Consider the following 23,434-nt stretch of genomic DNA (forward strand, 5'->3'; position numbering starts at 1 on the left):
AATATGTCATTTTCATAGAAGTTTTGATTGTTTTCTAATCTAAATTATTGATCATAATAAATGAACTTTATTCATCTTTCATAAATATTCAAATCATAATAAATGAACTTTCATCATTTCCATAAATATCTCAATTTATTGGGTTGCATTGGTTATACAAATGCGATGGGTTGTATTTGAAACGAACTCTATATAAGTATTGATCATTTATTATGATTTGAATATTTATGAAAGATGAATATGATTCATTAATTATGATCAATAATTTATATTATGAAACAATTAAAACTTCTATGAAATCACATATTAATCAAATGAAATGGACGGCTGAGATTGGGTTGTATTGGTTGCACAAATGTCAAAATTGTATAATAACCAACCTCTATATATATATAGAGGTTGGATACTAAAGAGTTGTATACACGTAAACATACATAAATATTCATATTGGAATATGCATACATACATACATATATCGAAATGAATGTCAAATCGAAGAAAATGAAAAACTCTTTTTTTGATGTAATTTGTTTGACTAAAGATTACTTGTTTTTAAGATAATTTAATTTAAAAATTAAGGAGGTAAAAAAAAGAAAAGAAAAGGCCAAATAAGGTAGACATCTAATTTAAATTTAAAATTAATTCCATTTTTGCCCTGAACACTATCACTTTATGTTTTCACCTTTAGTTAATTTTCTTAATTTTGATCATGATTTGGAAACCTAAAATTGGTTTTTAATTGAACTGTATCCTATATATACAAGATAATAAAATGGCAAATAATGAAGGCAAAATTTGCCCATCTATCACTAAACTTTGGATAACCTTTTTTAATCTCCTCTGGTACTTGCAATCACCAAAACGATGTTTCATGTGTTTGCATTTTTACAAACATATATATAATGTATGTATGTTTTGTGTTTTTGATGAAATGGCATGTGAACTACAAACTGGCAGAGATGAATGAAGAAGATTGGTGTTGCTTTTCTTGCTGCATAATGCTATCAGCAACATGAGCAACTACTCCAGCTCCAGCTTTATGAAACCATTCATCTTTCACCTGCAATCACCAAATTAAACACATCAAACAATATAAAAACAAACAAAAGCTTGACAAAGACTAGACAAAAGAATTCGTACATGGATGTTGTTATGAGCGAAAAACGGCCACAATGAAGTGTGGAAACTCACATCCACTTTTTTCCATCCCAACCGTTGTAAACCACGAATCATTTCCTCTATTATATTATAACAAAGGTTATCATATTTTAGCGCAAGCTGAATAATTCAAATTCCTACAAGTAAACAAGTATCTAATTTACCTTCCATGATTTCATGGTATTCGAGGGTATTTTGGGTATTAGGTACATTTTGGGCTGCTTCTTTTGCTCTTGCTGCCTCGGGAGGAAAATTCGATCCCGTGGATAATACTGGAGGGCAATACTCCACATCTACAACATGTTTATAACCATCCAAAGATTCGAAAGGGGGCTGCAAATTTTAGATACCAAAGCATCAGAATTATAGCCAAATCATCTTTGATGTTGATAACAATAAGGGTGTAGATGAGCTTGTCAAATAGCTTAATTAGCCGAGCCGAGCCGAGCCGAGCCGAGCAAGCTCATTTGATAATTTGAGCCACCCTCAAGCCTACTAGGAGCAATTATCCCCCATGCATGTAAAAGAATGACTCTTTTCACAAAGCGCAACGAGAGCCTACCTATTTTCTCATTAACCGAGCTTTGAGCCAATAGGGATACTGTATTGGAAACAAGAAATCAATGAAAGATTGCAACCAGTAGAGTTCCGGCGCAAACGATTCGAGGAAAAGGTGAAAAACCAAAGAAAAACACTAACCAATATTGATTGTGTTGTACCAGTCTTACCAAACACTATATAGACAATGCACAAATGGGCCCAAGGTCCGACACTAGCCCAGGTCAGGCCCGAAAAAGGCCCGTTACACAAGTGCTGGTTAAGACACGTAGGAACAATCATGCCCAAGAAATTGAAAAACCTGGTTAGAGCCGGTCCTTTAGGCTGCGTTTGGTACATGGGACGTGATAGGACAGGACGGGACAAAACTCACTGTCCCATGTTTGGCGCAGCATGGGACAGAACAAGAACTCATTGTCCCACGTTTGGGGCGACATGGGACAGGGACAAGAACTGGAACAAGGTGGGACAGCATGGGACAAAAGAGGTTTTTTCTTGTTCCACCTATTTGGGACAAGAATGAGATATAAACTAAAATATTTCTAATCTACCATAGTTTGATATATAACCTTAATATGATATTTGTTTTAATGGCCATCACCGCTAGTTTCGGCCGCCGCCACCACTGCTAGTTTCGGCCGCCGCCACCACTATCGGCGGTTACTGGCGGCCACCTCCACCTCCACCTCCACCTCCACCTCCACCTCCACCTCCACCTCATCTTCCACTACAACATCTTCCACCGCCTACACAACCACCGCCCACCAAGTCCATTGTCACCTCTACCATAGTCGACCACCTACCACCACCATCCATTGCCACCACCACTACCGCCGTTCACCACCTTCAACTCCTCCTCCACGACCACCATCAGCCACCACCATTCATTGCCACCTCACCTCCACCATAACCCCCACCATAACCACCACCACCACTATCTTCACTACATCAACCACAACTACCTCCTCCACCGTCGTCAACCGCCACCACCACCACAATCTACCATCTTCATGTCCTCTATAACCACCGTCGTCCACCAAATACCACTGCCTCTACCTCTATAACCACTGTTGGCCACCGACCACCACCGCCTGTTGCCACTACTACCGTCGGCCACCACCACCTCCACCATAACCAATACCACCTCCACCAACACCACTACTACCGTCAATTATATCAAATTTTTCATTCAAATTTGGTATAACTATGAAAATTATGTACAAATATTTATAAATTAAATTCTTTAATTATTTAATTTATTTGTGTTAATTATAACTATTATATAATATTTAAAATCATTAAATAACTTTTGGGGGTAGCTTGTCTAGTTCTGTCCCGTCCAGTCCTAGTCGTACCAAACACCAGATATACTCTTGTTATGTCCAGTCTAGTCCTGTCCTGTCCAGACCTACCCTCTTGTCATGTCCTGTCCAGTTCTATCATGTTCAGTCCTGTCCAATTATGTCTGCATACCAAACGCTACCTTAGGACCGAATAAAGCCCAAGCCCAAGGTCCAGTCAAGGTAGCCCTTGTGCATTAAATTAAGGCCCCAAAATGCCCGATCTGAAAAAGGATCAAATAAGTAAAACAAAACTACTGTTTTTTGTTTTTGTTTTTGACTTTTTAAATTGTCTTTTTTGCCCCTCATAACAACTAGTTTGAGTCGTATTTAGTACAAATAAAGAGTGAATGTGTTGAGTATTTTTTAAAATGAAGATAAAAGATCAGACGGTTTTGGTTTTATAAATAGGATTTTATCTTTTTATACTATAAAGTAGTAAACATCCTCAATTGGAAGTAGTATAATTTATGGAGGTACTTTTTTGAACAATGTTAATGATTAAAAAATAACAAAGTTATAAACATTATCAATTAACATAATAGGACGGAGAACAGGTCTGGGCCAAGCCTGGAGGACAACCGGCTAGGTTTGGCATGATTTCATGGCATGGCTCAAATAGAATCATGGATGGTTGCCTCAACGATTCACACAGAAAATTCAGGCACATGAATCTACCTACAGCCAAAGATAGTGTTCTAACATGAGAAAATATGTAACTTGGTTCACTGAAATGAGAAGTTTTTAAAAGTTGGTTCCATTTGAATAGTATCAATGACATTTGGTCAACCAAGAAGAGAAAAGCCAAAGACAACAAAAAAAATTCAGTTTGGGCGCGGTAGTATCAACAAATATGTCAGTCTTTACGATTATTGTGTGTTGATTGGTAACCAGAATGTAAATTTGAACAGGAATGATGCAAAATGCTGGCAGTTTGTGTGAAAAAAAATGCTGCATGTGTACGGCTGTCTACATGGAAATTATTTATATATCTGAATTCTAGTAGCAGAATTACCTTAACGAGCTCAGACTCCCTTCTGATTGAGGATGTTCGCCGACCAACCATATCTAGTAAAAGTTAAGTAGCAAAGAGAAATGGTTTAATTGAGGAAAGAAAAGAAAAGGCAAGCATGAAGAGTAACTTGGCAGGATACGATCATAGGAGGCATTGGCATACAAAATGCGGTATCTAAATGCACCAAGGGCAGATCTGCAACACAACAAGTGTTTAGAATAAGCTTGCACTGATGGGAAATTTCAACTTCTAACACTTTTACTCACATAAAATTCCCCTCTTCACAATCTGTTGTCATTCTCAAAAGCAGAGGTGGTTTGTTGGGTTTACCATCAGTGAGGAACAGCTGACTACCGGTTCGTCCAACAAACATGGGAGCCATCGGGGCCGCAATTTTCTCTAAGATGGGAACACCCAGAAGAAATGGAAGCTGAATCATAAAATTTAAATCAACTGTCTGGAGGTTAGATTCCATAGATTTCAGGAAGTTGCAAGAAATGTCATTAGCATAATATCCGGTTGTATCTAATCCAAGGCTATCCAAGGCTAAGTAACTTACAATAAAGACTATTTTCTTTATTATGATTGCTCAGTTGCAATGGCTAGTGTCCAGTCCCTCCCTCACCTCTAAAATAACTTGGAAAAACTTTCCAGTTTTCCCCATCTTAAATGGGTATTAGTGAAGCAATTGAAGGAGACTTAATCCATCGAACAACGCCTAATAAGCATTCACCACGAGACATTGAAGATCTCTTCATGGTACTGAGAAAGAGAATATCAATATTCAATCTGGCATAAATGCCGTTTCAATAACTCCTACAAATAATATGATACATCCATTTGGGTCCAAGTGCAACTTCTAGGCTAATTTCAGTTGTTGATCACAAGATACGTGAATGGAGACTACCTCTGGTTTTCACAAAATGGCAAATGTCACAAGTATGGAACGCCTTGTATAAAAAACCTTTACTGATAAAATAATATGACCTCATAAAAGTATTATCGATCATGATTATAAAGAAAACCAAACCTGCTTGTTCCCTCTAACTCCCAGATGCGGTGTTGCCAGGGTTATAAAATTGATGGCCTCCAACCCAGCAATCATTCTATGACCTGAAGCATTCAATATGGAATCTGTTGTATCATCAGCATTATCTATACTTGAGGCATTATGAGTATAAAGAACACCAACTGCATATCTTGCAATCAAACCACCAAGCGAATGGGCTAAAAATGATATCTTCTTAAGGCTCTCTGTACTCGTCACAATTTGCTTGACCTGTTCAAACAAGATCCAAAATGCATTAAAGTGATTGTTTTAAATGTACTTGGTGACTGGAGTTCTATGATCCAAATATCATGTTACACAGTTACTTCATTCTGCTATCACCATTTCTGCAATTAAGTGACCACTGTCAACTTCTGTTATCAAGATAACAGAAAGCTGATCTGGATGCTTCATTGGGATAATACGTTTTCAGGCAATGACATGACATTGTTTTACAATATCATCACCCTCACACCAGTTTTTCTCTTTGCACACACACACACACACTCTTTATACTTTCTTGTAGAACCCCACTCAAAGGTTCACTCAAGGTTGTCCCATCAAGAGGAAGGGGTTGAGGAAGCAACCATAGAGGCATTACATGCCAAAGATATGAAATGACACTTCATCATTAAGATTGACATGTCATTGTTTAAAGGAAAAGATCCAGTTGCACCTCCATGTCGCCTTTTTGTTATGTTTTTCAATAGATGTTGGCAGTAGCCACTCAATTGCAAATGTGTTGATCACAGAGTTGATAAAGTGTCAAATGTGGTGATTGGATTACCCAATTGCACGTGCCCCTCCAGTTCGGTCAATAAAAGTTATTTTAAGCCTTACAATTTGATATGGCTGACTGGATGCATACCGCATGCTTAAACTTTTGGTATATAACTACATTTGCAAAAGAGGGTACCAGAAGTAAACTTTTACGATGATACCCTGAGTTATTTGGACAAACGTAACCGTTTCTTGAAACTTTTACTGTTTATGAGTATGCTACATAGTGGAATAAACTCAGGACACTGGATACTCACTTCATCTGCTAACCGTTTTCCAGCCCCATCAATTCCAGCAAAGGTTTTAGAGTAAGTGTTAGATGAGCTTGCTGCAGACATGTGTTCACGTGTTAACAATCAAACCACCAAGGGAATGAGCTAAAATTCTTGAAAGAAAATTAACATAAGTTTACGATCTCATATTAGTAACAAAGCAGTTAATCCTATAGCAATTCTAACTATGTGTTTAGCAGCCAACCAACCAGCATTACTACCTCAAATTTAAGGTAAAAACGAAAAGATAAATGTCATTTTCCAAGATAGCACTCACGAAAAACTTGGTGCTTGATAATTAATATCATCATTATCTGTTGCTCTTCAAAAGTATGGAAAGAAACCAATGGAAAAAAAAGAACACAAATAAACCAAACCAGTATTGGGGAGTGGGATGTACGCAGTTGTTTCTGAGGAGTAAAGCAGTTGTTTCCTTAAAGACCCCAGCATGTGATAAGTGCGTGCAACAAAGAAAAACTTTGCCCAAGAAAAATGAGGATATAAAAAAAGGAGAGTTCAAAAAGAAGAGCTTGAAACAAGAAAACCGAGTTAGAAGTAAGCACAAACATAAAAACAGAATTATATGTACAAGAAAACATAGCCAAGGTAAGAAAAATCACACACCTCTAGTGTAACTTAGGACTCTTGTAACCTAACTATCGGCTCACAAACCCTACGGTCCATCCTCTACCTCTCTAGCTCCCGTCTACTCTAGCTAATGAGCCCCGCCCCGCCCCTAGTCTGTTACCCTAGTCCTACGTCTGCAATAATTCCTACAAAAGGTCATGTCCTAGGAATTGCCAAAATGCGCCATGTCTAACCTCAGTTGCTCATCTCATTTCCTCCTTGGCCTATCCCTCCTCCTCGCTGACTTCACCTTCACACTTTCTATCCTCCTCACGGCAGCCGCCACATATCTCCTACAAACGTGACCAGACCACCGCAATTCCCTTTCTTAGCTTATCTATGATGTGTGCAACTCCCAACACCGTCCGCAAGACCTCGTTCGGTATCCTATCAAACAAGGTCCGACCACAAGTCCATCTAAGCACCCTCATTTCTACAACTTTCAACTTCCTCTAATTCAACCAATACCACATAGCTGGTCTAATGATTACCCTATAAAACTTTCCTTTATTTTGGTTCGGTTATACTTTCTTTACAGGATGGCTGCTTCCAAGCCCACCTCCTGGTTGTCATCTCTCGATCACTTCCTTTTCCTTTTAGCCTTTTTAATTGAAACCCCGGAAAAAGAAAGACTCTTTCCCTCATCGAGTTCAGTTCCTGGCCCTCCTTCAACGTAATTTAGTCAACTGCTATGATAATGATCCCCACCTAAGAACAAAAATAGGATGGCATAATCGAACCAGACGAGAAAATGTACCATGTATCAAAAAGTGTCTCCCCAAATGTCTTTTTAGCTCTGCTTCTACGTATCTCCAGTCACTGGGGCTGCATAATTTAGAGCGTTGCCCATTTCAATATCAAATTATTGATATAAATCAAAAGCAAGCATAATCATAAGAAAGGAACTAGCATATGAAGCCAAATTTTCAGGCACGAGCATTGTTGGTTAGAGGAAAATTGGGTGCATGACGAACTGAATACAGAAAAACCACAGGATTTAGGAAAAATTGAACAATACAATTAATAATTGGCCTATACAGCCCCTGAACAAAGGGAGAGTAACATGCACAACTATAGAGACTCAAAATTGGAACCTTCATACCACGTTTGTCCAATTGATATTAAAGCTCCGTTGAACTAACCAACTCAACTCAGGTACAAGTGCTAGTACAGAGGACTAGAACATATGAACTCATGAAACAAGTAGGCTTGGTAACCAACCCTTCTCAAAGGGTAAGCTCAATAAAGAAAAAGCCGGGTAACAAGTGCATGCCTAAACTTTAACCTGTAACTTCAGAAAACTAGAGCTCTAACACCATTTGAAGCATCAAATCTATCTAAAAGCACAAAGTAATAAAATGGAAGAATCAATCCCAAGATTAAGCACACACCATCATTTGTGTGGCCCACTCATATATGGATTCAGAGATGCATCAGCAAGTACAAACTAGATTTAGTGCATATTGTGCATGTACATGGTAAGATGAAATATATACAAGTGAGAAAACCGTTACACCATGGCATCTCTTGATTGAAAGGTATCAAAGCAAGTTATCGGTAACACTTACAAAATCATGTTATGTACCTTCTATGTCACCTCAAATCCCGATCTATTCTTATGTGTAAGCCTTCGACTATTGCACATGATGTTGCTGTCAACACATCCTACATTGGGGACTCAAAATTCCGATTACCAACATAATAAGATCCCAATTTGCCAATATTCAATTGATGTACAAGTAATAGTAGACCAACTTGAAAATGGCAACAACCTAATTCATACGTCCAAGCAGTTGATGAACTTTCATCCTCCAAGAAAAAAGAATAAGAACTTCATCCCTAGAAAGTATATGTAGTTGATTATGTATCGTGTTTCACTAAAAACTAGTGGACTACAAACTTCTTTACCAAAGTACTCAAAGTCTTGAAGTACATGAAGGGATCCTATCAGCCATATTAAACTTGCAATCTTTTTCCAATATTATATTATAACAATATCACAATATGCTCTCGATCTAAACGGACAAGGCTAAATTAAACAGGTGTCAGATCTAGGTTACATGTAATTTTCATGAAACAAGGACTCATACAAGCATCATAGCATCTGAATTATAACTTCTAGAAAAGAATTGCATCTTTCAGTCAGACTCCTACCAAAATTCAACACTATATGGAACATGGATTGATTACTGACCAACCATGCCATATAATAATAGGCAACCTACATACGTATTAGACACACATTAAACCTTGAGTTTGAGCATGTCGATGATTGTCTTGAGATATTACTGAGTAGAGAAGTTATTCTTGGTAATCAAGCAACTCTATTGCTAGCTTTGATGCTCCACCGAATCCAATGTGGCAAAGTGTGATCCATATATGTGTTCATCCGAGGCCCCATCAAGAATTGGATAATTGATCTAGGAAATAATTTTGTGGGCCTCTATTTTTGGACCTCCATTCGGTTTCATTTTAATCCAACAATATCAAGGCTTCATTATTCTTATTTTTTTGGACTTGAACACCATTATTCTTATTTTATTTTTTTATTTGGACACCATTATTCTTATTTTTTTGGATTTGGACAGCACCATTGACCTTCGGATTTGAATAAAAGTATTCAACATTGCTCAACTATTTTTATTTTAACATATTTCCAATGTACTGATTATCGAAAGAAATCATACAAAATATACACAAGAGGCTAAGCTATAATAAAAGAAAACTATCCTATGAAATCCCTGATTTTATGGGATTATACATGATCCCCTATTGAATACATAATCATTTCCATTTTCCCATACTTCCCCTCAAGCTTGCGAGTGGGAATTTCCCATTCCCAGCTTGGATGTAATCTTCTCAAACATTGGTCTACATAGCCCTTTAGTGAAAAAGTTTGCAAGTTGCTCATGAGTTGGCACAAATGGGGTGCATATTAGGCCACTGTCTAGCTTCTCCTTGATGAAATGTATGTCAACTTCGATATGCTTGGTCCAATCGTGCTGAACAGGGTTGTGAGCGATGTCCACTGCTGACTTATTGTCGCAATAGAGTTTCATTGGCCCTCCCCGGTTAATCTTCAAATCCTTTAGGATGATTTTCAGACATAATAGTTCACATATACCGTGTACCATTGCTCGAAATTCTGCTTCTGCACTAGACCATGCTACCGCACATTGTTACTTGCTTCTCCATGTTACAAGGTTTCCTCCAAGAGAGGTGCAGTACCCTGTTGTTGATCTATAATCAATCGGTGATGCAGCATAACTTGCATCAATATAAGCTTCAAGGGTCACACTATTGTTTCTTTCGAATAAAATTCCTTTTCCTGGTGTTCCTTTGAGGTACTGTAAAATCTGGTGTGCAGCTGGGAAGTGAGACTCCTTTGGATTATGCATGAACTATCTGATCACGCTTACAGCATATGCTACATCTGGTCTGGTATGAGAGAAGTATATGAGTCGCCTTACAAGACGCTGATACATTTCTTTGTTCACCATGCCATCTTCTTCTGTGTTTCCCAATTTAAGGTTCGGGTCTATAGGAGTTACTTGTTGGTTTGCATGCACTTTATACTGTTTCTATTAGCAAATTAGTAACATACTTCTGCTGAGCTATAAAAATCACCTTTCTGGAATGAGCAACTTCAATTCCAAGGGAAGACTTCAGTTTTCCCAACGTCTTGATCTCAAATTTTTTGGCTAGACAACGACTCAAGGCTTGTTGCTACTGTTCGTCGTTACCCGTCACAATGATATTGTCCACCTGCACTATAAGGACCGTTATTCTCCCGGACTTTGAGTGTTTGATAAACAAAGTGTGGTCCCCTTGACTTTGATTTTATCCTAAGGAAACCATAGTTTTGGAGAATCTCCCAAACCATGCTTGAGGAGATTGTTTCAAATCGTATAATGGTTTCTTTAATTTACACATTGTATTGGTACCCCTCCTTTTATAGACACGCAGGACTTCCATGTAAATCTCCTCCTCAAGTTCTCCATGCAGAAATGCGTTTTTACATCAAATTGATGTAATTCCTAACCAAGGTTAGCACCTAGGGATAGAATTACTCTAACTGTCTTCATCTTTGCAACCGGCACAAATGTTTCCAAGTAATCGATGCCAAAAGTTTGTGTACATCCCTTGGCCACCAACCTTGCTTTATACCTCTCGATCGACCCATCAACCCTATACTTCACAGTATAGACCCATTTGCATCCTACCAGCCTTTTCCCTTCTGGCAATTTTACCCGATCCTAAATTTTGTTCTTCTCGAGTGCTTGCATTTCAACATTAATGGCTTGCTTCAATTTTTCATCGGATAATGCCTCAATACGGTAGTGGGGATGGTGATGGTGTTAAGGTTAACAAGGAAGGCTTTGCAGGTAGGAGAGAATTTTTGGAAGGATAGGTAGTGTGACAATGGGTATAATGGTCTCTTTATGCATTCTCTCGTTCCCTTCCTGAAGGCAATCGAGAGATCTTGGTCAACTACCGGAAATTCAATTTCATTTTGTAATGGTGAAGAGTCAGAAACTGTTACCTCATTTAAAGGACCCATGTTGGATTCTTGAACTTGCTGAGATTCAAGAATGTTCCTTTTTTGTCTTGAGTACACCAATTTCTTTCTGAACCGTATGCTTTCAGGTTCGGGATGCGTGTGTTAGGGGTAGGTTTAGGAACTAGGTTGGATGTTACTAATTTAAGAGCTTGTGAACTGTGAATATGATCAGAATTTAAAGTAAGATCAGGATTGTGAGTAGGATCAGAAACATGGGTAACCGGTTCTGGGTTCTGGTATAGGATCAGATATATCGGTGACCGGTTATGGAATATGAGTAGAATTAGGAACTAGTTCTGGAATATGAGTAGAAATATCAGACAATTCAACAATAAAGTTCTCTAAGCTTCCCTTATCTTCCCTAGAATTCTCCCCCTAAAGATAAGGTTGGGCGAAATAGGCATCTTTTTCACTAAATGTCACATTCTTGACACAAAAAACTTCTTGGATGGAGGATGGTAGCATTATATCCTTTCTGGGTTGAGGAATATCCCATAAAAACACACTTTAGAGCCCGAGGGTCAAGTTCGCCTCTTTCTTGGCTATGGATATGAACAAATGAGACACCCAAAGATACGAGGCACAAGGTTGTTGGAGATGGATGTGTTAGGGTAAAAAGAGGACACTACCTCCATTGGATTTTGAATTCTAGAACTCGTATAGGAAGTCTGTTGATTAGGTAAGTGGCTGTGAGAAAGGCTTCCCCCCATAAATGTTTTGGCACGTTTCTTTGAAATAATAACGCTCTGGTTTGGTCTAATAGATGCCCATTCTTTCTTTCTGCAGTCCCCTTTTTGTAAGGTGTTTTAACACATGAAGACTCATGCGTTATTCCCTCCTTTTGACAATAGGAAGTGAGGGTTTGATTGAAATAATCTCAGGAATTATCAGATCTTAACCTTTTACTATTCACCCCAGATTGGGTTTTTATCATCAAAAGAGAATTGGGGAGAACAAAGTTGATCCCAGATTTATGCTCGAGTAAGAATACCTAAGTAACCCATGCATAATTGATAGGTGTTAATTTGTTAACCCTATTTGCATTGTTTTTACCTTCTTTTAGATTTATTTTATTATCTCAATTGAGTCTATTAGGTGGCGTTTGGTTCACAGAATGTTTTTGGATGGAATGGAATATGTTAAAGGAATTTGACTTTGAAGGAATTGGAATGGAATGTTGTCAGGTTTGACCACCTGTTTGGTTGGCAGACTTTGGAATGGAATCTGTTAAAAAATTGGAATCTTTCTGTTTGGTTCACAGAATGTAGCTTTAGAACTGGAATAAAATTTTGGTAAATGACCAAAATGCCCTTTTTTTGACAATGGTGGTTTAGATCGACGGTGCTTTAGATCAGTAGTAGTTGACGGTAGTTCAGATCGATGGTGGTTCGTGGTGGTTCAGATGACGATGGTCGACAGTGGTTCAGATCGGTGGTGGTCCATGGTGGTTCAGATGGCGGTTATCGTCGGAGGTTCAGATTGACGGTGAATCAGATCAGTGGTGGCTCAGATCCGTGGTGGTGGTCGACGGTATTTCAGATAGGTGGTAGTTGGTGGTGGTGGTCGACGGTGGTTCAGATCGGTGGTAGTCGATGGTGGTGGTCAGCGTAGTTTAGATCGGTGGTGGTTCAGATGGCGGTTATCGGCGGTGGTTCAGATTGACGGTGAATCAGATCAGTGGTGGCTCAGATCGACGGTGGTTCAAATCGGTGGTAGTAGGTGGTGGTGGTCGGCGATGGTTCAGATCGGTGGTGGTCGACGGTGGTTCAAATTGGTGGTAGTCGGTGGTGGTGGTTCAAATCGGTGGTGGTCGGCGGTGGTTCAGACCAGTAGTAGTCGGTGGTGGTGGTCGGCGGTGGTTCAGATTGGTGGTGGTGGTCGACGGTGGTTCAGATCGGTGGTGGTGGTCGACGGTGGTTCAAATCAGTGGTAGTCGGTGGTGGTTCTGATCGGTGGTAGTCGGTGGTGGTTCAGATCAATAGTGGTCGAGAGGTGGTCGACGATGGTCATATTGAGTTTTATGAGATTATAGTATATTAGGTTAAGGGCATATTTGGTATAATGAAGATAGAGATTCTATTCCATCAAAATATCATGTAGTTGCTAAGGAATGTTAAAATCCTTTATCYATGGAATTCATAGGAATCTGAAGATTCCTTCCGCTGAAAAGAATGAACCAAACGAAGRAAATGAATCTGGTCAAAGGAATTCAACATTCCAATTCCTTCAGATTCCTCCAGAATCTGCGAACCAAACGCCAGTCTTTCTTTTTACATTATTAGTAAGTTTGAGGTTATGTGAAATCCTTGTATTTTACATGAAAAAATGGCCAAATCTCAAAACTGATCAAGTCCTTTGAATTCCTATAGGATTTGCTGACATTGCAGACGTTGACCGGACAAATCCTACAGTTTCCTGCAGACCTGTCCGTGGGTTGCACACTTAGGTACAAAGAGCTACTGAGAAAATGCCCACACCATGGCATTCCGTACTGCATACAGCTAGAGACATTTTAGAATGGTTTAAATATTGTTGCTAGACAAATGTTTGATGCTACTACAGGCAGAGCTTTCACAGTTAGTACCTATAATGAAGGTTTTGACATACTTGAAAGATTTCTAACAATAATAGACACTAGGCAGACCCACATGCACTAAGTACCTAGAAAAACAGCAGGGGTACATGAGGTAGATGCTTACACAGCATTAACAGCTCAACTCACTAATATGGCTTCTCTGATTAAAAATCTTACTGTTAGCCCACCTGTGCAGCTTGATGCCCCTACCTCTATTCCTACTGTTCTTTTCGTGCAATGTGTGTACTGTGGTGATGGCCACTCTTTTGAACAATGTCCTGGAAATCCTGAACGAGTAAATTATGTTAATAACAATAAGAGTGGACCTTTTTCACAAACTTACAATCCTGGATGGAGACAACATCCAAATTTTTCATGGCACAGTCCAGCTCTTAATCCACCAATGCCAAAGTTGCAAGGACAGTCCAATTTTCAACCACAAGGACAGTCCAATTTTCACTTACAATCACAACAAGGCACTCAAAATAACCACCAAGCTAATTTTCAATCTCAAAATCAACAACCTTCTTTCCAACAAAGACCCAATCAACATGCCAAATCATCTAATTCTTTGGAAGCAATGATGAAAGGGTTCATGACCCAAACTCAAGGCATCAATCAAAAATCTTGAAATACAAATGGGTCAAATGGCTTTGGAAATGAGGAAAAAACCGGTAGGATCCCTGCCCAGTGACACTAAGATACCTCAGAGGATTGGAAAAGAGCATGTTAAGGTTGTAACTTTTAGGAGTGGAAAGAATTTATCAGAAAATACACAAAAAGATTCAGAAAATCCAAACAAAGCAGATCCTGAAAAGAATTCCACAACATCAACTTCTGCTATTTTACCCTTAGAACAGCCATGTGATATCCCTGGGCCCAAGATTACAAGTAAGCCCCCTGATACCACAACCATTCCAGAAAAATCAGATTTTCCCGTGTTATTTTTCCAGATGAACCCACAGCAGTACAAAAACCCCAAGATAGGAATATTGTGTATTTGTCACACTCTGGTGGCAGTCCAACAGTACTTCCTGAAAAACCGTTTCAGACTAAACCCATTGTTGAACCTATCTTGAAAACTCCTTCAACACCTATACTTCAAAAGAATACATCTCTTACTCTAGTCACACCTTACGTTCCTTATCCTCAAAGGTTGGGGAATCAAAAGGAGCAGTTTGATTTTAAAAAGTTTCTTGATGTTTTTAAGCAGTTGCATATAAACATACCTTTCGTAGAAGCCATTGAACAAATGCCAAGTTATGCAAAATTTCAAAAAGACATTTTGAACAAAAAGAAGAAGTTGACTGAGTATGAGACTGTAGCTCTAATTGAAGGGTGTAGTGATTTATTATCCAACAAAATTCCTCCTAAGCTTAAAGACCCAGGTAGTTTCACCATACCTTGTTCAATAGGAGGAAAAGAAATAGAAAAGGCCTTATGTAACTTAGGTGCCAGTATAAACCTAATGCCTCTATCTGTTTTCAACACTTTAGGCATAGGTGAAGCTAGGCCCACTACTGTTACACTTCAGTTAGTTGATAAGTCTATAGCCTATCCTAAAGGATGAGGATGTCCTAGTTCAGGTTGATAAGTTTATTTTTCCAGCTAATTTTATCATCCTAGACTTTTAGGTTGACAAAGACATCCCCATCATTTTAGGAAGACCTTTCCTAGCCACTGGCCTGATAGATGTACAAAAGGGAGAGTTAACAATGAGAGTCCAAGACCAAAAAATGACTTTCAATGTGTTTAATTCCCTTAGGTATCGTGAAGAAAAGGAGGAGTGTTCAGCTTTGAGTTTGATGGAATCTTGGTGTCAAGAAAAGAGTTTAGGGGAAATTTTGGTAATAAGGGAGTCTGATAGTAATAAAAAAGAAGAATTAGAGAAATTAGAATCACCACACGAATTTGTTGTTTTTAAAGTATTAGAGACTGAGGATAGGAAAACTCTTGTTCCTTCCTTGGAAGTTGCTCCAGACCTAGAGTTGAAACAACTTTCCTCACATCTGAAGTATGCATTTTTAGGAGAAGCAGGGAAGTTGCCTGTCATTATTTCAACATCATTAGAGTCAGATCAAGAAGAGAATTTGGTCAACATGTTGAAACTCCATACTAAAGCCACAAGATGGACCAATGTTGATTTGAAGAGCATAAGCCCTACCATTTGTCAACATAAAATCATTTTGGAAGATAAGAACTTCAACTCCATTGAGCCTCAAAGAAGGCTTAATCATGTGATGAAGGAGGTTGTCAAAAAAAGAAATTCTGAAATGGTTAGATGTTGGCATAATATATCCTATTGCTAGTAGTTCTTGTGTCGGTCCTGTACAGTGTGTACCCAAGAAAGGAGGAGTTGCAGTGGTACCAAATGAGCAGTGGTACCAAATGAGAAGAATGAACTTATACATACTAGGATAGTGTCATGTTGGAGGATTTGCATGGATTACAGAATGCTTAACAAAGCCACTCCAAAAGACCATTTTTCATTACCCTTCATTGACCAGATGCTATACAGATTAACAGGGAAAGAGTTTTATTGGTTACAATCAAATTGCAATTGCACCAGATGACCAGGAAAAGACCCGCTTTCACTTGTCCCTATGGAACTTTTGCCTTTAGAAGAATGCCTTTTGGTTTATGTAATGCCCCTGCCACTTTCCAAAGGTGTATGATGTCTATTTTTTCTGATATGTTGGAACACTCCATGGATGATTTCTCTGTATATGGGACATCATATGATCTATGTTTACAAGACCTTGAAAAAAGTCTTAAAAGATGTGAAGAAACATATTTGGTTTTAAACTAGGAAAATGTCACTTTATGGTTAAAGGGAACATTGTGTTAGGACATCTCATATCTAAAAGAGGCATTGAAGTTGATAAAACAAAGTTGGAGGTGATTGAAAAATTACCAGAACCAACAACTGTTAAGGGAATCAGAAGTTTCTTAGGACATGTACAGGAAGTTCATTAAAGATTTTTCAAAACCTCTTTGTTTACTGCTACAACATGACCATGTCTTCAATTTTGATGAAGATTGCAAAAAGGCTTTTAAGATCTTAAAAGAAGCATTGGTCACTACCCCTGTAGTAGTAACACCTGATTGGTCTCAACCCTTTGAAATAATGTGTGATGCTAGTGACTGGGCAGTAGGAGCTGTATTAGGCCAAAAGAGAGAAAAGATTTTCCACCCAATTTATTATGCAAGCGGAACTCTCAATGAAGCTCAAATCACTTACACCACTACTGAAAAGGAATTATTAGTTGTGATTGCTTTTAAAAAATTCATATCATACTTGATGGGCACTAAGGTAATTGTTCATACTGATCATTATGCCATCAAGTACCTCATATCTAAATAGGATGTAAAAACCTAGGTTGATAAAGTGGGTCTTGTTACTTCAAGAATTTGATTTGGAAATCATTGACAGGAAAGGAAAGGAGTGGATAATCAAATGGCTGACCGTTTGTCTAGGTTGGAAAAACAAGACAAACCTGTACAGAGTGGTGACATCTGTGGAGTATTTCCTGATGAAAAGATTTTGGTCCTAAACACCACAGTACCATTGTTTGTTGATCTTGTTAATTATTTAGCTTGTGAGATTAATCCCAAAGAGCTAAATAAACACCAAAGAAGAAAGTTCGTCTTTGATTCAAAGAAATATTTGTGGGATGACCTTTCTTATTTAAACTTTGTACAGATCAAGTGATTAGAAGATGCACCCCGAAAGAGGAAGTGATCTCAATTCTTAAGCGCTGACATTCAGGGCCATGTGGAGGACATTTTGGAGGAAGTAGGATAGTTGCAAAAATTCTACAATCAGGTTTATTTTGACCTACTTTGCACAATGATGCCAACAACTTTGTAAAAAGTTGTAATGAGTGTCTTAGGAGTGGAAACATTTCTCAAAAAAATGAAATGTCTTTAAATGGAATTCTAGAAGTAGAATTGTTTGATGTTTGGGGTATAGATTTTATGGGTCCATTTCCTCTCTCCAATAATTGTTCATACATACCGGTTGTTGTAGACTATGTATCTAAATGGGTGGAAGCTATGGCTTGCCATTCCAATAATGCTAAGACTGTTATCAAGTTCTTACACAAGCACATTTTCACAAATATTCAGTATACCACGTGCCTTGATTAGTGATGAGGGCACACACTTCATAAATAATTTGTTGTAAGAATCTCTGGAAAAATATGACATAAAGCACAGGATGGCCACAGCCTACCATCCTCAAACCAATGGATTAGTTGAGTTGTCAAATAGGGAGATAAAGGAAATTTTAGCAAAAGTAGTCAAACCACACAAAAAGGACTGGCCTACCAGACTGCTTTCAAAACCCCCATCGAAATGTCTCCCTATAAGCTGGTTTTTGGTAAAGCTTGTCATTTGCCTCTAGAGTTAGAACACAAAGCCTACCGGGCCATCAAAGAAATGAACATGAGTTTAGATGAGGCATGAAAGAAAAGATATCTGCAGTTGTGTGAATTGGAAGAACATAGGACCTATTCCTATGAAAATGCCAAGCTTTACAAAGAAAACACCAAAAAATGGCATGACAAGAAAATTCTTCCAAAAGAATTGACAGAAGGTCAACAAGTACTTCTGTTCAATTCTAGACTCAAGTTGTTCCCTGGAAAGCTGAATTCAAGATGGACCGAGCCATTTCAGATTGCCAAAGTATACCCTTGTGGAGTAATTGAGTTAATTGATCCGGAAAAGGGTACTACGTTTAAAGTAAACGGACGTGTAAAACCATTCTTCGATCCCTTGGCAATGTTGCAACAACCTACCGGGGTTGTTCATTTTGAAAAATGAATTGGGGCTTTTGATAAAGTCCAATTGTTTGTAAATAACTTTTATGCGTGGCATAATTTTGGTAATTTTTTATTTTTAGCTCAAGATTCTTGGTAGAACACAAATTGCACGAAAGTCAATTTTCAAAACAATCCATGTATTTTCGGCCAAAGCTTTGTGAAATCATCTTGGTTCATAGGGATTTTCATTTCTTTAAAAATTTTAAGATTTTTGAAAAATGATATTTTTTATGAAACAAGAAGATGGTATGAGAATGTTGACTTCTTTTCGGTTCAAAAACAAAAACAAAATAAAAAAAAATGGATGTTTTTGGAAGACAATTTTTTTATTAGGTCAAAGCAAAGAAAAATGTTGGGCCAAAAGTTGGTTGGGTCGGGAATTGATATGGGCTATATTTTGGAAATGAAATCACTTGGGCTTGGTTTGGTAGCCCATATAGAGTAATACTGATTATCAATCTTTTTTGTTTGGTTCTGATTTTGTTTTGGGGACTTTATGATATAGTATTCCCTTCTTACCTCATGCAAAAAGAAATCAGATGACAAGACTCACCTGACCAAACACTAAATTCTTCCCTTGCGCTCTGTTCTCTCTGCCTTCAACTCCTCACCGTAACTGTATCTCACGCCGACGAAGTCCTGCATCGTCGGCGCTACTCTCATCGACCTCCATTCAAGACCACTTCTTCCCCGTACCAACATTTAAGACTACGATTAACTACACCTATCAGACCTATTCTAAGGCAGAAATGGCTATTATAAAATCTAGGGCTCAGCAAAGAGAACCCCAAATCGACGAACCGGCGACTGGACAATCGCACCCACCACCATCTCGCCTGCGAAGGAAGATTAAAAACGAAGCCTATGACCAAAGATGAAGGGTCGTTCATACAAGTAGCATCCGACAGTGACTCCGAGGAAGAAACCGGACCTGCACAAACTTTAAACATCATAGATTCATAAAATACTAGTTATACGTCTAACCACATATCAATCTTATAGTTCCCCGTAGCATGATCAAGTTATATAGCTCCACAGTCATATCCATAATCACTTGCATCTTCCAAATCCACAGAAAACCGAAAAATAATACAGAAAACTGAAAATAATATAGAAAACAGAAAATAAAAATATTACAGAAAAACAGAAAATATACAAAAAAAACATACATAACACATTATACAGATAGAAAATATATTATACATGATATAAAACATATATACTTGACTGAAATATAAATAATATAATATAATACATTAAACATAAACTAAAAATATGGACACAAACTTAAAAAAACTTACTTTTTAGGTTGGCCTTTGAGATGAATATCTTCTTGAGTAAGGAAAAAGTAAGAAATGGAGAAGAATAAAATATTGTTTGGAGAGGCCTGCGCCTCAGAAACGCCTCACGCCTCAACGCACCGCCTCACCAATTGAGACTTAAGCCTCGTTCAGGGACCATGAGGCGCTGCCTCATGAGCGGTTTTGGACTGCCTTGCCTCAAGGCGTACTCCTCAAACGATTTTGAAAACCATGGTCAGCACCCTTTCTGTGGTACTGACTTCCATCAACGTAGAGGAAAAAACAATAGTGGGGGCTTCGGCGGCGGCAATGATGGCGGAGAGGGTGGAGAATGATGACGATATTGGTAGTAGCGAGATCGGTAGCAGAGATCGTCCACAGAGATGGGAGAGGTGGTGGTGAGACCGGCAGTGGCGGTGGTGTTCCCCAAAAACCACATCTAAACGATCTTCATCCCTATTCCTTGTAATTAATCTTCTGCCTTCTTTTTCTAAATTTTCTCCTCTCTTCTCTTCCATCTCAATATCATGAAGATGTGGATTCCTCTCTGTATCTTCTTCTACCTCAGACAAACTGTGGTAATACCCATCTTCAGCGGCTCATCGTAAAGCTTAGATTAATATGTCCATTATCCTATCACAGTTTCCATATCCCTCCTCAAGGATCTGAAATCCTCCTTCAGCAACTTCACACACGTATAGAACCAATTCTACCCTCCAATTCCTTTCCACGCAAAACAATGGTTTTCGTCGTTACCAGCTATGATCTCACTCTAATACCAATTTGATATATTTTAGAACAATTTATTAAGATCAGAGGATATAGTCATATATTTCTCCTTCAGTTGGCAATTCAAAAGTGAAATCTGGCGCTCGAAAGGTGGGTACTCTCCCTGACTCACGTCATTACAAGTATTTTGGCAAAACTGGATGCCTTCCTCTACCAACGATGTCTCCTATTTAAAACCTACTGCCAACAGAAAGCAAAGAGGTTCTGACAGCTTGGTCCCCTCTCCCTCCACGTGGACAGAAAGGCCTAGAATTATTTCTTGTTGACTCCCAATTATTTACCCAGCCTTACTACTACTAATATATATAAAATAACACTATTCTCGCAACATCAAAAACATGTTGTAGTACGCCCCCCCCCCCCCCCCTTTCTTTTTCCTTTTAAGCCCCAACGTGGTAGAATGAAAGATACTTACCAAAGCTGCCACCACCACCTTGGTCATTTATTGCAAACATGGAAGTTCCAGTAAAAGCAATCAGCAGATATGAGTTGCTTAAAGCACAGAATATGCATTTTTATAGCAGCATCGACTATCTTAAAAACAAAAATTACCATTCAACACTCTAATCTTGTATCCCTAAAAACAATCCACTTTGTCTCTTCTAAATCCCCATTCATTCTCATCCAAAGTGGACTCTCCTCCAAATATGTGAGCAGACTGTCTCAACATTCAGTTATCATGGAGACATAATCTCAATACAAAATGAAATGTTTACCTTGCATAGATTCCATGAACAAGGACAAGAAGATGATCCGGTTCATCTTTCACTCCATTGGCACACCTTGGTGATGTAAGATTCCCTTGAGTTGTGCTCATAGCTTGAGCTCTAAGGATATGATGTTTCCAGATGCCATTTATGCCTGCAGCATTTTGCAAAACCCTCACAAGTAAACAAGAAATTGAGTTATAAATAAATTAGAGTATAGGGAACAAAATCAAAGCACTTTAATGCAGATCAAAACGAAGGTTGGAAGCCTATTTTCAACTCTTTGGCTCACCCTATACAAACTCTATTGGACTAAGGACTCAGCACAAAGACAGTAGAGGACACTAAATTGAATGTGGTACAAGATTGTAAGGAAGGAATGAAGGAGAGAGTTGCATAACTCAAAAAGGTTACTTTTTCACTCGTAGGTCTCATTCATGCAATCCACTTTCATAATCTATTGAACTTAGAGTATGAAAATTGAATATTGCATCTTAAACCAAGAGGCAGAAAATTGATCTCAAATAGTTAACATCATGCATCCTCCATTTTACAGTAGAAACACAATCGGGCCTACTGAAGATCATATTTCCGACATCGTTTTCTTGTTGATGGTTCAAAAAATGGTCCGTTACAGCTGTGATGCTTCTGTTTTTGCAGATAAACAGGAAACATATCATCTACAGACGATGCATCCTCCATTTTGCAGTAGAAACACAATCGGGCCTACTGAAGATCATATTTCCGACATCGTTTTCTTGTTGATGGTTCAAAAATGGTCCGTTACTCATAGAAGCTGTGATGCTTCTGTTTTTGCAGATAAACAGGAAACATATCATCTACAGACGAGACGATAAAAACTGTTTTGGCAAAACATTAATCGAAGTTTTGGACCACATTCAGACAAAACCCATCAACAAAAATGGCAAATCAAATCTTACCCTTGACAATTTCCGTCAAAAGGTTTGCAACGTCTTTCCTTTTGATTAACAAAAGTAAAAAAAAAAGCCATTGAATTAAAACTAGGCAAGAGAAACAAGAAAGAAGGGAATAGGAATTTACCAAAACAGTTGGAGAAAGTCCAGGAAAATCCCTGGCAACACGGCCAAGACGAGGAGGAAGAACAAGAAGAAGAAGATGAAGACGGCGAATTTGGATTCGAATTGGAAGGCGATGGGCCTAAACTAGCGGTTCTTCGAAGATTAAGTAGGGGAGGTGTGGCGTAATGAAGCAAGGACGCCGAGGATGCCATTTGTATGTATGGCATGAATATTTATATATAGAATGATAAAAAACCACTGGGGGTTTCATCATAAGCTTCCATTCTTCTTCTGTGACTGATGATTATGATGAAGAGGGATTCCCACGCCTACTTATTCATCTCCGTTGAACACTTCCTGTTAATTGGTTTTCACCCATTATATATTACGATAAGAAAGAAAAAAAATCAATAATCACCCAGTTTTAAAAATCAGAGTGAATTACACATTTAGTCCCTCATGAATGTCTCACTTTTCTGTTTTCGTCCCTCGAAATCATAAAATACACTCTTGACCCAGAAATCGTGTTTTGAAGTTCAAATCGGTCCTTCCCGCTAACACTGTTAAATTGTGCCCCTCATGTGAAAGATATCTGCATCTCCCTCAATTCAAGAACATTCATATCCAAAATGAATATTTAAAATCAAATCCCACAAGAAAAAACTCAAATGATGAACATTTAAAAATATTGTTACGAGAATTATATAAAATAAATTTTTCGGACTATTAGCAAATGAAGACTAGTGCAAGTATACACTTATCAATCAACTATCGTCTTTTACAAGTAATAAAGTGGTAAAAATATCAAATATCATCCACAGAGAAAATGAATAAAAGTTC

The 23,434-nt window shown here is 38.3% G+C and overlaps 1 protein-coding gene across 3 annotated transcripts; it reads right to left on the reverse strand.

Moving 5' to 3' along the window:
- Positions 1-774: 774 nt before the first annotated feature.
- Positions 775-22,946, reverse strand: LOC112501952 (putative lipase C4A8.10). 3 transcript variants are annotated; one of them, XM_025105746.1, is made up of 11 exons: positions 22,617-22,946; positions 21,564-21,708; positions 7,556-7,623; positions 6,157-6,227; positions 5,102-5,350; positions 4,338-4,501; positions 4,211-4,266; positions 4,072-4,124; positions 1,323-1,491; positions 1,141-1,238; positions 775-1,060 (listed from the first exon to the last, which is right to left on the reverse strand). In XM_025105746.1, the coding sequence occupies exons 1-11, from the start codon at positions 22,819-22,821 to the stop codon at positions 944-946; spliced, it is 1,395 nt and encodes a 464-aa protein (XP_024961514.1). In that variant the 5' UTR covers positions 22,822-22,946; the 3' UTR covers positions 775-943. The 3 variants fall into 3 exon arrangements, with proteins under 3 accessions (XP_024961514.1, XP_024961516.1, XP_024961515.1); XM_025105748.1 differs by lacking the exon at positions 7,556-7,623; XM_025105747.1 differs by lacking the exons at positions 1,141-1,238; positions 1,323-1,491.
- Positions 22,947-23,434: the final 488 nt, after the last annotated feature.

This window comes from Cynara cardunculus, unplaced genomic scaffold (genome assembly GCF_001531365.2).
Source record: "Cynara cardunculus var. scolymus isolate 2C unplaced genomic scaffold, CcrdV1 Un_Scaffold_739, whole genome shotgun sequence".
NCBI classification, from domain to species: Eukaryota; Viridiplantae; Streptophyta; class Magnoliopsida; order Asterales; family Asteraceae; genus Cynara; species Cynara cardunculus.